At 37.8% G+C, this 16,965-nt stretch overlaps 2 protein-coding genes across 3 annotated transcripts in view; one reads left to right on the top strand and one right to left on the bottom strand.

Moving 5' to 3' along the window:
- Positions 1 to 7,489, bottom strand: part of LOC133848098 (cAMP-specific 3',5'-cyclic phosphodiesterase-like) — a 150,640-nt gene extending 143,151 nt beyond the window's left edge. The window contains 2 exon segments of the mRNA XM_062283489.1: positions 5,404 to 7,154; positions 7,352 to 7,489. Coding sequence (XP_062139473.1) covers positions 5,404 to 7,154; positions 7,352 to 7,432 — 1,832 coding nt within the window. The 5' untranslated portion in view covers positions 7,433 to 7,489.
- LOC133848230 (pre-intermoult gene 1 protein) lies at positions 1,621 to 2,211 on the top strand. Of its 2 annotated transcripts, none has more exons than XM_062283713.1 (2): positions 1,621 to 1,769; positions 1,971 to 2,211. In XM_062283713.1, exons 1-2 carry the CDS (start codon positions 1,667 to 1,669, stop codon positions 2,201 to 2,203), a joined length of 336 nt encoding a protein of 111 aa, XP_062139697.1. In that variant the 5' UTR covers positions 1,621 to 1,666; the 3' UTR covers positions 2,204 to 2,211. The 2 variants fall into 2 exon arrangements, with proteins under 2 accessions (XP_062139697.1, XP_062139696.1); XM_062283712.1 differs by having other exon boundaries at positions 1,860 to 2,211.
- Positions 7,490 to 16,965: the final 9,476 nt, after the last annotated feature.

Here is a 16,965-nt window from a genome sequence, read left to right as displayed (position 1 = left end):
TGTAGGACACTTGGTAACAGGTGGGCACTTGGTAACAGGTGGACACTTGGTGACAGGTGGACACTTGGTAACAGGTGGACACTTGGTAACAGGTGGACACTTGGTAACAGGTGGACACTTGGTAACAGGTGGACACTTGGTAACAGGTGGACACTTGGTCACTGGCCTGCAGGGTGTGGGCTTGCACTTGGGAGGGGTCCAACAGTTGGCTTCGCCGCCTGTTATGACCGCAATCGCAAGGATCACAAGAATGCAGAAGACCGAAAAGAAGCGCATGGCTGGAAGATGGAACTGCTGAGGTAGCTGTTGCTGTCGTTTGTGTCTTTCGTCTAGGCTTATATAGTAAAATGCCCTCGCGATTACCCTACACTGAGCATATTGCAATCAACAGCAGCTTAGTGAAAGAGTTGCAGTTACAACATATTCAGAAATCGATGCAGGGCATTCAAAGTGCTTGGCAACTGCATCGCATTGATCAATGCAAGTCTATTTCCAATTGTGAATATTTATATTTTTAGCAGTTTACTTAATGGCAACTGGCGAGTTGTTATTAATATAACCATTATCGATCTTTAAATAGTAAATTGTTCAGCCCAATTATATGGTTAATCTCTTCTCGATATCATTCTAAATTTGTAATGTGTTTATCAGAAAATAAAGTTCAAGGTTAACCGAGCCATTGATCATTGATTCTGTGATTCTGGATTCGAAAAACATTTGAACTTTTTTGGTGTAATCTTTCTTAAGATATTGACAGCAGCACTTTTCAAATTCATATTAACTATTAGATTCATTTTGTGGCAAGATTATTTCTTAGAAAATTTACAAGTTCGCCTTCTGTGAGATTAATGCGTAAGATTAATTTCTTAAAGGGGATATACATATATAAAACTAGATAGTATATATTTTTTATATCTATAAAAATGCCATTTGTGCTCGACTGTGAAATACCCGTTACCCTTTTCTTATAATAAAAAAATACTTAAATATGGCATATGTTATATTTGATATATAAATACTGTACTATATATATATTTCTAAAATATACCATACAGTACAAAATATACCAGATTGACATCCGAAACAACTAAGATCTGACATCAGCGCACAGAATTTTCTATTAAATGACTTCAACACTTTTTATTTGATCGCAACAAATTTTCAAGAATGTTGAATTCAATCTTCTAATGTTTGATTCATAATTTAAAAATGAGTTTATTCAACTGGCAATAAGCAATAAATTCGAGATCTATATATACAACAACAAAAAATTCAAATAAAAAATAAAAGTATTCATTTAATCTGCCACATTTCATATGAACAAATATCTAACAAAAGAAATTCGCATGAAATTTTTGCGCATCAATTCGCAAAAGAGTTTGGAAGTTTCCACTTCGACTTTAGTGTTAAATATTCTTATTCCCCTTGGTAATTACTCACATTGGTGGATGATCAAAATAGAATGTTTACATTGTTTTCATCGCCATCTATTGTTATGTGCGCGACATATTTTGATACTCGACGACAAGTTGAACAAACAAACTAGCGTTGAACAAATGCTGTTTGCTTTTTGCGATTGGCCTCCCCCAACACGTATATAACTGGCTGTCAACGGCAACAATGCCATCAAATTAGCGTTTGCCATTTGAAAGTGAGAAAGAATATAATGAAGTTCAGTACGTGTTTCTTGTTGCTCGCCCTCCTCGCTCTGTGGGCCACCACAGTGATGGCTGCGGATGGCGATAGCGATGATGATTACCCCGAATCAGGTGAGGATACCGATGATGTTAGCAATGATGATGCTACCGATGATGCGGCGAGTAAAACCAACACTGATACAAACACAACAACAACAACAGACACTGACACATCAGACACAGATGCAGCTACAGATGCAGCTTCAGATCCAGCTACAGACACAGCCTCCACAGCACCATCAGCTACAGATTCTGACTCCAATACAGATACAGATTCATCGGTAAGCACCAGCGAAACGGATTCCGAAACCGAGTCAAGTGACGATGAAACAACCACCGCAGCTGCAGTTGTGCGACGCACCACTCGCAAGCGCAGGACAACCAGCACCAGTCGCCGGACCAGTCGCAACACAAGGAACAGGCGCAACACCAGACGCAACAACAACAGCAACAAACGCGCTGCTAGCAGACGTCGTGCCAACAACGCTCGTCGCAGACGCGGTTAAACATTGCAGCCAGACCAATGTACACCCAGCCTCAAATGGACCACAGCAATTAGCCGCCGTCTTTGCACCATTTTTTTTTTCTCTGCTCCCTTGCAAACATTTTTGTATAATAAATACTTTGATTAACGTCGTAAACATTCAACTAGTAGTTGTGAGTACTAATTACAATCCAGAGATTGCATTTTTTTTTGCCTTCTCGGATGAAAGCCATAATCCAAGGCGATATTTACATCTGTGAAGTTAATATGCATCTGATTTCAACTAATATGCATGAATTAATTGCATCAGCAAAATCTTTATTTTCTAGCAATTATTCTCCAGCAAATTTCAACATTTGAACAACGAATAAATACTCGCAACTAATTCGCACTCCCATAATTTCGGCAATTTAACACAGTGCAGCAAAAGCGTGCCAAGCAGCTGTTACAATTTAGCCACACAATTTATGCAGGTGAAAATACCATTAGGTATTCACACAAAAAAGATACAATAAACATTGCACAGAAGTCAGATTAAATAAAAAGGCTAGTGACATACAAAAAAAGAGATCAACTCGGCTTTAAATTAGAGTGTACAAAAAACCAGTAAGAAATGTGCAGTAGAGTGTGTTGCGAAACCGAACAGTGCGGTATTAATTTTAAAAATATACCAAATTAATATACCGCAAAAATACTAAAAATATATCATGTATATACTTAGTTTCTTGGTATAGTTCTATAATCAAAATATACCACAGAGTATTGAATTAAAAATATACCGAATAAACATATCACAACTAGCAAAGACTGTATTTAGTATGTTGATATAAGATAACGTTCAAAATAGACCACAAAGTGCAAAATATACCAGATTGTCAGCCAAAGCAGCATAACAAGCGTTGTCGACAAAAAAATGATATTACTATTTCTTATAGTCTCTGAGATATAGGTGTTCAGACGGACGGACGGACAGACAGACAGACGGCTGTCGACGCTGATTAAGAACATATAATATATACCTTATGGTGTCAGAGATTCCTCATTCTGGCTGTTACAAATATGTTCTGCAGGCACAAAGTTATAATACCTATGAAACGCATTAAAAATGCAACATATTGGAAAAAATAAACAAACAAAAACGTTGTATTATCCTACATCAATATACAATTGGAAAATCAGCAAAGTTCTGTGCACTCACACACGAGAGAGAGAGAGTATAATTATTTCATTCGATTTGCCATTGTCAGCGACATCGACAACGAAAGCGACGGCGACGGCGACATCGACAGCGACAGCGACCGGCATTGAGTCTGTATTCAGTTCATTTAGCGATTTTATTGGTAGCATAGTTGGAAATATTCAATTATGCATAAGGTTTTAGCCATAAATTATGTCGCTTTTGTGCTCCCAACGGTCGACGTTGGTTGGGCATGAAATGCAGCTTAGTTCAGGTTGGTGTTAGTGTTATTGTTAGTGTGTGTGTGTGTGTGTGTGTGTGTGTGTGTGTGTGTGTGTGTGTGTGTGTGTGTGTGTGCGAGTTTGAACTCATCCTGGACAGCTGTCGTCTGCTTTGGTCTGTGACCTGGCAAAGTTTTGTCACTTAACTTTTCTGATTTGATTAAGTCGACTAACTGCAAATTGATTTCATTGTAAGTCGCTAATTGGCTGCTTGGTTTACGCCCTCGTCTCTCTCTCTCTCTCTTTTGCTCTCCTCATCTAACTTTAGAGGCAAGTTTTCTTGGGCACTTGTGTGCGCGCCTATTGAAGAACTTGTTGTCAGCGAGCGATACACACTCCAAAGATTGCGCATACGCCATGGGGGCCATGCGGCCATGCGGCCATACCGCCAGAACAAATTCAAACAACTGACGCACTTTACGCCGATAGCGCTCAGCGTCACTTAACGAGTTTTCGACTTTCAGCTTTCGGCTTTAAGCAGCGCCAAGGCATTTGTGCAAATATTGGTAAATATCAAAAAAATAATAATAATAATACTTTGGCATTTGTTTGGCTTGTATTTATTTTCTGGTTGTGGGTTTTCGTTATTTTTCGTTTACGTTTTCGTTTTTTTTTTGTTTTTGTTGAGGGGTTTTTCATCTCTCTATATTTATTATTTTTATTTTTTCAATTTTTTGGTCGTTTTTTTAGGCCAAAGTCAATAAAAAACAGCGACATGAAAAGTATTGCATAACTGTGGGCGTCTTTTTTATTTACTCATTCAGTTTGCCAGCGAATTCTAAAATAAATAATTCATGATAACTTCATCACGCTACTTGAATATTGTTTTCAAATATTTCAGCGTATTGAAATGTTTAACTGTTTAATTATTTGCTAAATAATTTTTCTATCCATTTACTTAATTTATATGTCAAATTAAATATTGTTTTACTATTTTGTTTTCAATTGCTGTTGGTTGGACAAATAAATAAATCGTTGTGTTGATTTATTTGTTGAGCAAACAGATATCTAGAGTCATGTGCAAATTGAGGTTCAAGAGTTTCTGTGACAAGTCAATGCCAAAATTTTCTCTGCATATTTCAGAGCTATGAAAAGCGATTATTCAATTTTGTAGAGGGTTTCAACACGAAGATTAAAGAATATATTTGAAATGCATCAACAAGCCGAATAATATAATATATTATCTGTTAAATACTTAGAACAATTTTATAGAAATAAAAATAAGATTTCAATCTTATTTAAAAATTTATTTGAGCTTTTATTTAACAGTTTTTTTTTTAATATTTTTTACTTGGAATTAAATTTTTGTATTTTTGTATATTCTTGAAATTATGCAAATGATATTTTATTCTTATAATTTCATTTATTTGAATTTCAAATGCGTCAAGCAAGTAGAACTTTAACTATTAATGCTTTTCTTATAAATCTTCTTTTTTACTTTATTTTGAATTTAATTACAATTATATTTGTTTGAAATTATATATATAATTATATATAAAATTTGATCATTTCAATTAAATGGCAAATAAATAAAAATTGAAATATATTTAACATGAACTACATTTTTTCAATTCCAGAAAATACGATAAATTGTAAATTGTTGTTGATAATAAATATTGACCATACATTGCTTATTAAATTGAAATATGTACAAACAAAAAAATGTTTATGTCAATTTTTTCTATAGTTTGTAAGCTTTGCTTTGAACTGTTTTTAATAATAAATTGAATGTAGTTGAATTGTAAATGTCGTGATCAAACTTACCGAACATTGGCCAAGGTGTGACGCCGATTCTTGAGATAGCGACTGTGGTACTTCTGCAGATCCCCAATGGAGCCCTGTTCGGCCTGCATTTTGCTGGTGGGCAGCAGCTGCGAGTTGCTGGGATGCGAGGCGAGTGCCGATGCCGATGATGATGCCAAGCGATGATGGGCAGCGACACTGATACTGCTGCTGTTGTTGGTGGTATTTGTGTTGCCGGTGCTGCCGCTGGAAGCTAATGTTTCGTTTGAATTGCTGCCAATAACCGTTGCCGATGACGAGCCGCCGCCGCCGCCTCCAGTGCCGCTGTTGCTGCTGCCAATCGGTGCAAGAACAATGCGCGACCAGCACGATTTATGCGGTTTACGGAACTTTAATTTGATGCGTGGCGATGGCGTCGATGCACCAACGTATTCTGGTTGTGAACTGCCGCCACCGACGCCGCCTCCTCCGGCTGTTGCTGCCGAGGATGAGGTGGTACCCGACGACTGATGAACACTCTCACAGCTGCCACAATAGCCAGCTCCAGCTATTGTGATGGGTGGCAGCGGTTCCTCGAGCCCCTTGATGGGACTGTTGTTTGCCGCCTGGCGATTGTTTGCCTGTTGCAATTGTTGCTGCTCGGACTCTTCCTCCTCTTTGATGTGCGGCAATGGTGATGTCTGTGGCTGACAACTACAACGTTGCTGTTGCTGTTGCTGCTGTTGTTGTTGCTGCTGTGTTGTTGCTGTTGCTCCTCCACTGCTGCCGCCGCCGCCGCTGTTACTGTTACTGCTAGTTGTTGATGTGCTGCCGCCTGTTACCTGCTGATTGGCACTATAAACGCCACTGGGCGACGGCGACGTGGGGGAGACGCTGCTACTAGTTGTGGACAACAGCGTTGCTGCTGCTGCTGCTGCTGCTGTGGCTGCTGCTGCTGAGGGTGTTGTCGTAACGCTTGTCGTCAGAGTGCTTGCTGCTTCTGGCAGCGTTAGACTGGGCGCTGTGCTCGCTGTCACTGTGCTCGACAGCTGCAAGACGACAACGGTGGGCGATACGCTGGCGTCACTGAGTGTCTCCGGTTCGGCGCGTCGGGCAACCAAACCGCTGGCCAAACTTGCGGCTGCGATATCGGCAGCGCTCAACGGTTGCTCCAAGTCCTCGTCAACGTCGTTGATGAGCGTCTTCAGGGATATGGGCGTTGTCACCGATGTGCCAATCGTATCCGCTAACGAATGCTTCTTCTCACCCGCAATGCCGCACGGTTCCTCTGTCTCAATGTCCAGCAATTGTTGCTGTTGCTGTTGTTGTTGCTCTTGTGATTGCTTTTCTGGTTGCTCGTTGTCTGTCAGCAAATCGGTTTGCGGTGTTGTTCCTTGTCTCTGTATCTGCGTTTGTGTCTGTGTCTGTGCTTTGGGTTTCAGCAGTTCGTCCGGAGTCTGCGCGGGTGTTTGGGGCGGACTTGTGGCGGGGGCTGCGGAGCCGCCCCCGCGACAAGGTAGGCAACAGCGAAACACTGTGCCACCGAAGCACTTTGTTCGCGGCTTTGATTTACGTTTGCTGCTGTTGCTGTTGCTGCTGTTGCTGCTGCTGCTGCTACTGTTACTGTTGCTGTTGCTGTTGTTGTGGCTGCTGCTGCCGCCGCTGGTGTTCGTGCTGCTGCTGCCGTTCCTCGTTGTTGCTGCTGCAGTTGCCGCCGTGGCCGCAAGGCCGTTAACGTTCCCGCCGCTTCCAATGCTCTGGCCCGCACCGTTGCTGCTGCTGCTGCCGTGACGCTGCATAAAATACATATGAATATGGAATATGGAGATGCAATGAGTAAACACTTGCAACAACTGCACTAAAACAATAGTAATAAAAGTATAAAATAAAAAGAAACGCTGAGTTGAGTTCAGTTTCAGTTTTCGATAACTAGTTTCCCCACATTTCCCACTCTCTCTCTCTCTCTCATTCTCATTACTCTCTTTTCAACCTTGGCGTGCGTTTGATCCGAGCACTTTTGCGACGCATTTTTAAGCGTAAAACTTTGTGTCAACTTCGCCAGTCGCATCATGAATACAGCCACGCCCACTTAAGCTACAGCTCAATTTGCAGCGACATCAGTTCGATTTTGCATGCACTTGTTTTGCTGCTTCTGCAATGAGAAAGAATAAAGCAAAAACATGTTACTACAATATGAAAATCTTTATTGAATATTTAAATAATTATATCTTAATGATATGAGTGTGTTGTTATGGTACTTTATTTCGGTGCTGATTTAAATACTTAATAAGTCTTAAATCTATTAATAATATATCTTAAAATGTATAACATTATGGCATTCACTTCAAAGCTTCCACAATAACTTTGGTTATTTGAAATATAATAACATCTACAATTAAAGTGTATTTAAATTTAAAAATTGTACATATGTAGCCATTTTTCAGGTTTGTTAACTAAACTAACAAACTATTTGCGCTCATTTGAATCGACAAAAAAAAAACACATACAACTATTGCTTTGATAATATGTTTGGGAATGCATCCGGTTGGCCGGAGTGAAGCACTCAATCACAGTTATATATTGCAATAATAGTCACTTTGAGTGCTGAACAATTCGAGCGACGCTCAAAAGTATGCTACAAAAGAATGCGCTGGCTAACTGAATGTGGGTTACACATACATAAACACACACACACACAGGCAACGACACATCAAACCCAACAAACGAGTGTTAAAAAGAGTGTAAAATAAAGTAAAGCGAATAAGTGAAATAAATGCATTATTAATGTGCTACAAAATTCATAGAAATATATATTTCAATTGACAAACAAATTAAATAATCTAAAATGATTTATTCACATTGTATTCAGCAAGTTGTCAGTTAAAAAATAAACAATCGCTTTTCGTATTTTGTTTGCTGGGTAATTCGCTCGTAAACATATGTGTAACACAAGTGTGTATAATGTAGGAGTCCGAGGCGGAGTACGAGTGAGAGTGCGAATGCTGGTATATTGACTCAAGCCAAACGGCAGCTGCACAAACTGACCCACATGACGATCCTCCTCATTGTTCCACGTCCGTCCAACTGCCATCGCATTGCTCTCTTGCATTGCTCTACTTGGGGCATCATTGTCGAGTCGAGTTGAGCTCGCGAGTCAAGATATTGTGTGTATGTGTGTGTTGTGTGTGTGGGCATTGCATTGCAGCTAAGTGAAAGCTGCAGGGGATTCACCTGGCAACAACACAATGGCAACTTTAATGTGGCAAGCTGAAAGTGCGATACAATGCGGCAGATTATATACTACAGACTGCAGACTGCAGAATTACTTTAAGCAAGGATTAGCTGGCAATGCGCCAGTAATTAAGTCGTGTTTAAAGCAACCCAAATGGTGTGTATTTAAGCAATGAAATATAATATATATAACACTCTGCATTTGTTTCGTATATAAAATTCATGCCGCACTATTTTACTCTTACTCAAAATAGGTAGCGGGTAAATACATATGTTGTTTTGCTCGAAATCAATTCAACTTAAAGATAGAGTAAAAGCCACAGCTCAAATTTCCCTCTCTGGCACATATGCATTTGTTGTAGAAGCCAAAAACTTGTTGGCAACCGAACAACAAACAGCTAAATGTCAGAGTTCCCATAGATACGGCAAACGACGTGTAAAAGTCAAAAAAACATTCCCCATACTTCTCCATACACACGATGACAAAACCCCAAAAACCGAAAACCCCAAAAGCAACAAACAATTGCAACGGCAACAACTAAAGTAAATGGGTTCAACAACTTGCCATAGACAACAGAGAGTGAGAGAGAGAGAGAGGGGGGTGAAATGTGAAGAACAATGGCTGCAAAAGCTAGTCAACTTCACTTGCCACTCAAAGTCAATTTGGGTAGCAAAGCCAAAAATTGTTTTACCTAATGAATTATTAAAATTATGAAGCATACTTTCGGGCGTGCAAGCCAAATGAGCTGTCTGACGACCTCAAAGTATGCACAAAACTATTTCAAGAACTTTTCAACACATTGCGAAAATCAACAAAAACTCACATTGTTAGATGACACTTCACCCAAAAATATGTATGTGTGTGTGTGTGTGTGCGGTTTAGGTTTACGTTCATGTCCTTTCAATTTTGAGCACACAAGCTTAACAATTTAAGGGCAAAGACAATATTATTATGGGATTTACAAATATGAAAAGGCAAATAATCCCTGACATTGCCATCGATCTCAATTAAAAGTGTGGCAAGCACATAAACAAGATTTCAAGCTTTAAACAATTTGTTTATAAATAGTATGTATACGAAATTTGAATTTGATTTCATTTCAACACTAATGTGTTAAATAGTTTATCAAAGTAGTGCCGCACATTAACATAATTATTTGCCAGCTATTAATCTATAATAGATGCCAGACTATTTTGGATATATACACTTCATAATTTGTTTATTATAAAGAACATATTGATTTTATTTAATTTAAAGAGTAATATCTGAAAAAAAGTCTGGCAAAAACAAAATCAACAGTTTTCCATGAAATCAATTAAAATTGAAATGCAAAAAGTTTTTAATAATAATAAAAAATAGAAGAGCAAATGCCCAAGCAACTGAACTGTAATGTTTCCCAGGTTACCTCATAAAATGCCCCCGAATATTTAAATTAGTATTTACACAAAAAAAAGAAGCAAATATACATATATATATATATGTCTTCCTATATTCCAATTGTGACAGCTTGGTCCAACGCTTCGCCCTTAAGGCATCTTGGCAATCGAATCGTATTTGTTTTTCCTTTTTTTATACCCGCAACCTATAGAGTAGTGGGGTATTATAACTTTATGTCGATGCGACACCGATCCTTCTGGCCCCGCATATCGATAACAATCGAATAATAAGCGTTATTTTGAAGCTAGATTTTTGGTATATATAATAACATCTACAGTATTTATTATTTAAGTAAAAGTTGTAGAAGTTATTAATGCAAAACGGTGATGCTATTTCTGACATTCTGGTATTTTGTGTATTTTATGGTATATTTTAAATGTAGTAATATATTCATAAACCAAATATAATTTTTCGTATACTTTGAATGTGGTACTATATCAATATACCAAATAGAACCTTTGGAATATTTTTAGTATTTTCGCGGTATATTAATTTGGTATATTTTAAGAATAATACCGCACTGATTTGGTAACGGGTATCGCACAGTCGAGCACACTCGACTTCAGCTTTCTTTCTTCGTTTTTTATTTGCGCATATCTTGAGTACAAAACGGTGATGCCTTTAATAAAGCCATAAAGCACAAAATATATTTGATATTGATTTTTATTGAGACATTTTGTGATATTAATGTGCCCGATGTGGGCACACCACTCAACAGCGCAGCAGCTGAATTCGATACGAGTCGAGGCGAGGCGAGGCGACGCTTGGCAACTTTATGGCAAAAACTGTCGAATGATGAGCGGCATTAATAAATCAATAGAATTTGATGGCAAATAATTTGAGAGCAGCTCTTGGTTCTCGACTGCACTTCCCATTTACACACACACACAAACGCGCAATGCGAGTTGTAGGTACAACGCTGCGTATGCGTGATAACGCAAACCCCCAAGCAACAAACGAGTTATGCTGCGACTCAAGTTGATTTCTCTTGCCATGTTCATATCTGTGTTGTTGTTGTCGTCTTATTTTATTGATTAATGTGCCGACACACACACACACACACACACACACACACACACACACACACACACACATACACAGACACATTCATATTGCAAATGGCGGAAAAACTCTCATTAATTTTATCAACTGAGCTCAATACGAAGCAGTCGCTTAACTCATCGCTTCACGTTCCATTTAATTATAATGCAAAGCGATACGCATTCGACGGTAGTTTATGGCATTTTTCACTGACTAGACAAATTTTGTGAATTTCCGTTCAGTTTGTGAACTGAGAACAATGCAACAGACAAAAAAAAAAAAAAAAAAAAAGAGAAATAGACAGAAACAAGTTGCAAATAGTTTTTGGGTTTTTCTGCACATTTTGCCACAGATTGTGAAAAGTTGCGAGTTGTGAAAGCAAAAAGTTAGAGACTTGCGCCAGAGCATAATTGAATTTGACACTTTCCACACTGGACCAGCTTATTATGATGCTGATAATGATGATGCGGCTGCTGCTGTTGCTACAGTTGTTGATGATGAACATGAAGAGCATGAACAGAGAGAGCTAAGGCGGCAGCACTTATATGAGGCTCATATAATGGCCTCAGACCTCGCTCGCTCTGTGCCCGAGCTGTACTTTGCTCTCTTATGCGACTCACAATGGCACTTTAAATGCTTCTCCATTGAGCGGCGCCCCAGGGAGCATTAAGGTATTTAGTCAGAGTCAGTCACAGTGCTGAAGCTGAAGTTGAAGCTGAGCCAGAAGCGAGCTGAGGCAGGTAAATAAAATTGTTAAGGTGGCATGAAATGTGCACAACTTAAGGTCACATAAAGTGCCAGGGCTGGTAACTTGTTATACCCCGGATTAAAAGGTAAATTTTAATGTGCGCGCAGCTGAGTTTGTTACTCGACAATTGAAGTATTTCGCTAGTCGAGCAACGTCTTAATTGTTTGTATTTATCTTGGCCGAAAATGAAAAAGGCAATTCGATTGCCAGGTCAAGAAACAAAGGCACGTAACACAAAAAGAAATCTAACAAAACAATGAGGAAAAAAGTGGGCGAAGAGATGAAGAAATCGACAGAACACAGCAGGAATCAATCAGAAACGAAGACGACAACAGATACGCAGCAATTAATGGGAGGCAGCTGCAAATGTAAACACATACATGTGGCATGTGGCACGCGGCATGCGGTAGGGGCATGCGGCAGGGGGCATAAATCTGGCAAGCAGAAATTGGTACTCTGAATCAGCAGCAGCGTGTAAACATGATTGTGGGCGCCACAGCCAAGACAATGAGAATGAATTGGGTGAAGGGGGAAAAGAAGAAGTTGTTGTTGTTGTTGTTGTCGATGCTTCGACTCGCCTAATGAGCAATTTAATTATGCACACTAATTGATTGATTCTAATTGATGGCATCTCAACTCTTGCAAAAACTCTCAAAGTCAAGCATACACGACTTGCATAAAACCTTTAATTGCCCTTTAAATTTTAGCACAAAACCGGTTTTTTGGCTAAAATTTGTGGTAATTTGATATCGCACACTTTCTCTCTAATTTAATTTGCCATTTTGTGATATCCATTTATTTCGTTAGTCAGTCACTTAATCAGTTTAACCAATTTGTCCACCATCACACATATTTATCTTTTATTGCTCCCCTGTGGCATTGATTTTTAGTTCGCATTCTTTGACATATTTTGAATAGTGTTTTTATTGTCGTTGTTGTTGTTGTTGTGAACCATTTATGTCGGCTACACAGATTTAATTGGCTACAGCTTGTTTGTCAATTTCGAAAAATTAAATTAAATGCGTAACACGGCAAAATGTGTGTGTATGTGTGTGTGCAAACATTTTGTTAAATTCCTGCTGAATGAAATAAATTCTGTCTATGAAATATCACTAATTTATCACAGAATCTCAACTCCTTGGGGAGTCTCGTCTTAGTCTTAGACAACTTACTCTATGACTTGGCAATCAAAATTGCGACGCATTAATGAGAAATGTTGCTAATATAATATTTTGTCTGGGTTGCGAAAGTAAACTGCGTAATAAACAAAGTTTTTGATGCTCAGAAATCAGGTACACGAAGGAATCGCTGAGACGGCTCCCCGTGGAGTTTCTCCAAAAAAAAAAACTTAAGCGTAAGTTAAAGTAAGAAGGGGAAATGTAAAAAGTTTTGTTGCCATCTTTGCTGCTGCTGCTGCTGCTGCTGTCGAATCAGTTAAATAAGAAATATGTTAGGGACATCATCACATAAAATAAATCAAAGAGAATTTACAATTTCACAAATTTCGCAATTCAAAATGTTGGCCTCCATTTTTTGCTGTTGGTGTAGAAGTTGCAAATTGAATTTGGACACGCGCTCGTCGGTTCAAGGACAAGGCGAATAATATCTGTGGCAGTTACAGTTCCAGTTCCATTTCCATTTACATTTGCATTCACAGTTAGCGTCTCAGTTACACGCAGTTACAATTACAGAAGAGAGAGGAGAACGAGGGTGAGCGAGCGAGGGGGGGCACAAATTGTAAACGTTAACATTTAAAATGCACATAAACGCTTGCCTTGATTACTTGGCCGCGCTTCACTTTGTTGCACACAAGCACACGAGCGAGGGGAAAGGTTAAAGTTGCCCTCAAAAGACTTGAAATGAAAGAGCAACAAGTTGGAATATATAATGTACATATACATATACCACATATATAGCTACTATATATATACATATATGTGTTTGTATAATATGTCTGGACTGGTTTAGTCACATTTGGCATCCAAGGCGGCCCATCGGCAAATGCCAGCACATAAAAATGGTTGTAAAAATGGAAAACAATAACAAAACGAACAAACGAACAATGCGAACAACATCAGCAACAATGCCAGCAACTGTTGCTGTTGCTGTCGACGTCGCTGTGGCTGTTGCTGTGGCTGTGGCTGTTGCTGCCATTGCCAAGTAATGACAAGCGAGCGAAACGGGTAAACCAGCCTGAAAGTATGCTATCAAAATGAACGCAATGCAGGACACATTCAGGCACACACACACACACACTGGTACACGCATTCTATGGCTGCTGCTGGGTGGATACTGAAAGAAGCAGACAAGGAGCCAAGTTGTTGCCAGCGGAAGTCGCGTGGAAATGACATTCGTCTTCAACACGCCCACAAACACAGAGCGTAAGAACGTAGCATATGAATGCGATATACATACACTCACACACATAATACAGGGCCACTCACACATTACGTATACGCAATGTTTTTGTATATTGCTCTTAAATATCTTAGAGCAATTAAATACAGCTATATAGTACATAATTATTATTGGGTTAGAAATTACAATATTAGCACCCGTCAAAAAAAATCACTAGTGATTTAAAAATATTCCTTTTATATTCTGTATATCAAATTTTTACCATTTTTTTTAGCCTGACAATTTGTCAAGTAAATTTTGAGTGTAGTTCAATATCAATATTCGAAATATAGCCTGTGGTATATTTTAGTATTTCTGTGGTATATTTGTATAAAATGGTTTTACTGAAGTTATTATTATTTTTAATATATACTTTCTTATTTCACCGCAAGAAATTTAGAAATATACAAAACACTATATTTGGTGAATTGATATTGTATCAAATTCAAAAATTGTTGGCTTTTATTGGAAATGAGAAGCGGGTATCTCACAGTCAGGCACACTCGACTATAGCTCACTTATTTGATATTTTTTAATTGTATATTTAAATTTCTAATTTCACACTAACTTAAGTTGGCATAACAAGGTAAAAGTTTTATGCTACTAAAACACAACAATTATTAATTTAAACATAAAAAACGTATTAGTATGAATCACCCTGTATGCTGGCACCTATACTACCATATAAACGACCCTGATGTTGATATGCTCGACGTGACGGTGCGTAGCGTATTGTAATGCCTTCTTATAATACGTATACGCCACATGAGTACATTCACATTCACATACCATATACGTGTATATGTATATAATTACGCATATCACACACACACACACACACACAGGCGCATATACAAACACAGAAAAATGTATTGTGACACAAGAGCCATACAATTACGCTGCTTGCTCCTTGTTTGTCTTGTCTTGTCGTGTCTTGTCTTGTGTCTGGTTTTGTTCCCATTGCCCGTTGTTGTTGTTGTTGTTGTTGTTATTACTGTCTCCATGCGCTGTTGCTGCTGCTGTTGTTGTTGTGGTGGTTGTTGCTGGTGTACTTATTGTTATGCCGCCAAATTCTTTGGAAAATTTTCGTACTTATTTGCAAATGCTTGAACCTAAGAGTCCACGAATTTAAAAGTATCAGGCAGAACAACAACATCAATAACATTAACAACGTTGACACCACGGCAACTTCGTTCACTGATTTCAATACCCAGCATTAAATGTCAACAACACAACGGGTATCCACAGCAGTTATCAGAGTTAGTAAATTCAATTCAGTCTCAAGCGTAGGGTAATTGCGTGTCTGGCACACTCTCATGTCTAATGTTTTATTACCCGCTTTTGTTATTTGCTTTAAGCGGCTCGTTATAGGGGCTAGCACAAACAAAAGAGCCAAAGGACACAAAAAAAAAACCCTAGAGAGAGAGAGAATGAGAGGGGAAGAGAGGAGAAAGAGAGATGGCTGCAAGAGTAACAAGTGAGTGCCACATTGTGTGCATAGCCTAAGGCATAGGTCAAGCCGCTGGCAAACAAAATCATTGCAGAGTTTTCGAACTATTGAAGCAAAGTATAGAAACAAAAAAATAAAACCAAATAAAAATATTGTTGATACTTAAATATTGATATAATATATACCATATCTTCTATTGCTTGTATAGTTTAGCAGTTTTATGGAATATTTTTGGTATATTTGTAGAATATGGTTTTGTTGAGTGCAAATAGCGAGTTTAGTGGCATGTATAGAAAGTATATAGTTTATATTCAGCTGAGATATTAAGAATAGCACCACATTATAAAATTCCGATAAACAAATTTCACTAAAAACCGCTTAACATAAATTCCCAATTTTACTTTTATTGCATTAGAAATAATTATATTATATATTATATATAATAAACACGTTTCGGAATATTTTGTTCAAGAACCATTAGTCATATACACAAACAAATAGGGGTAGAAAAAAAATTGGCGATATTTTTAATTTTGCAGGAGATTTTAAGAAATCATAATAATAAAGTGCTATATACATATATTGAATTCTAATTCTCTGACGAAATTTGTAGCGTGCAACATATGTAAAGTGATCAAGACATAAACTTTAAAATAAATAAAGGAATTTCTTATAGCTCTGTATTTGATCTTTATTTAGAGCTAATATTTATTTTAGTAACTTTTTTTTTTTACAACTTTTTACTTTTGTTTTCGTATGCATTCGTTTATTTTTGGAATTATATTAAAACAAAAAATAATTTAAAAAATCAGTCTTATCTTTATTTAAAGTGGCACCTGATTGGCATTTTAATTAGAGTTAAAAATGATTTTGGAACTATTTTTCTGCAGCTTTTGAATTTCTTATTAGAGGCAAAAATAAATAACGAAACTAATAAATGAAGTTAATGAAAATTGCTACAGTTCGATTCTTTCGCTTTTATACGTATAACATCGTCTTAGAGATCTAAATAAAGGTATAAGTAAAGAAATTAATTAAGAATGTTTATGAAAAGTGCTATAGTATGATTCTTTGGCTTTTATACAATATCGTCTAAGAGTTTGTCAAATTTGATAAGCTAAATATTTGTCTAAGCACTTTGAAAATCAATATTTTAGCAATTCAGCAAGAGCAACTGGCAGTCAAACTGAGTCTAACCGTATTTTTCTTATATGCTATGTTAATAACGTGTCCAATTACTAGTATTATGTATTTAGGCGCATGTATGCTATATATATTTTTGGTCAGGTTGCTTTGTGC

Source organism: Drosophila sulfurigaster, chromosome X, assembly GCF_023558435.1.
Source record: "Drosophila sulfurigaster albostrigata strain 15112-1811.04 chromosome X, ASM2355843v2, whole genome shotgun sequence".
Classification (NCBI taxonomy): Eukaryota; Metazoa; Arthropoda; class Insecta; order Diptera; family Drosophilidae; genus Drosophila; species Drosophila sulfurigaster.
Note: the sequence above shows the minus strand (reverse complement) of the source record. Positions and strands in the feature narration are given on the sequence as shown.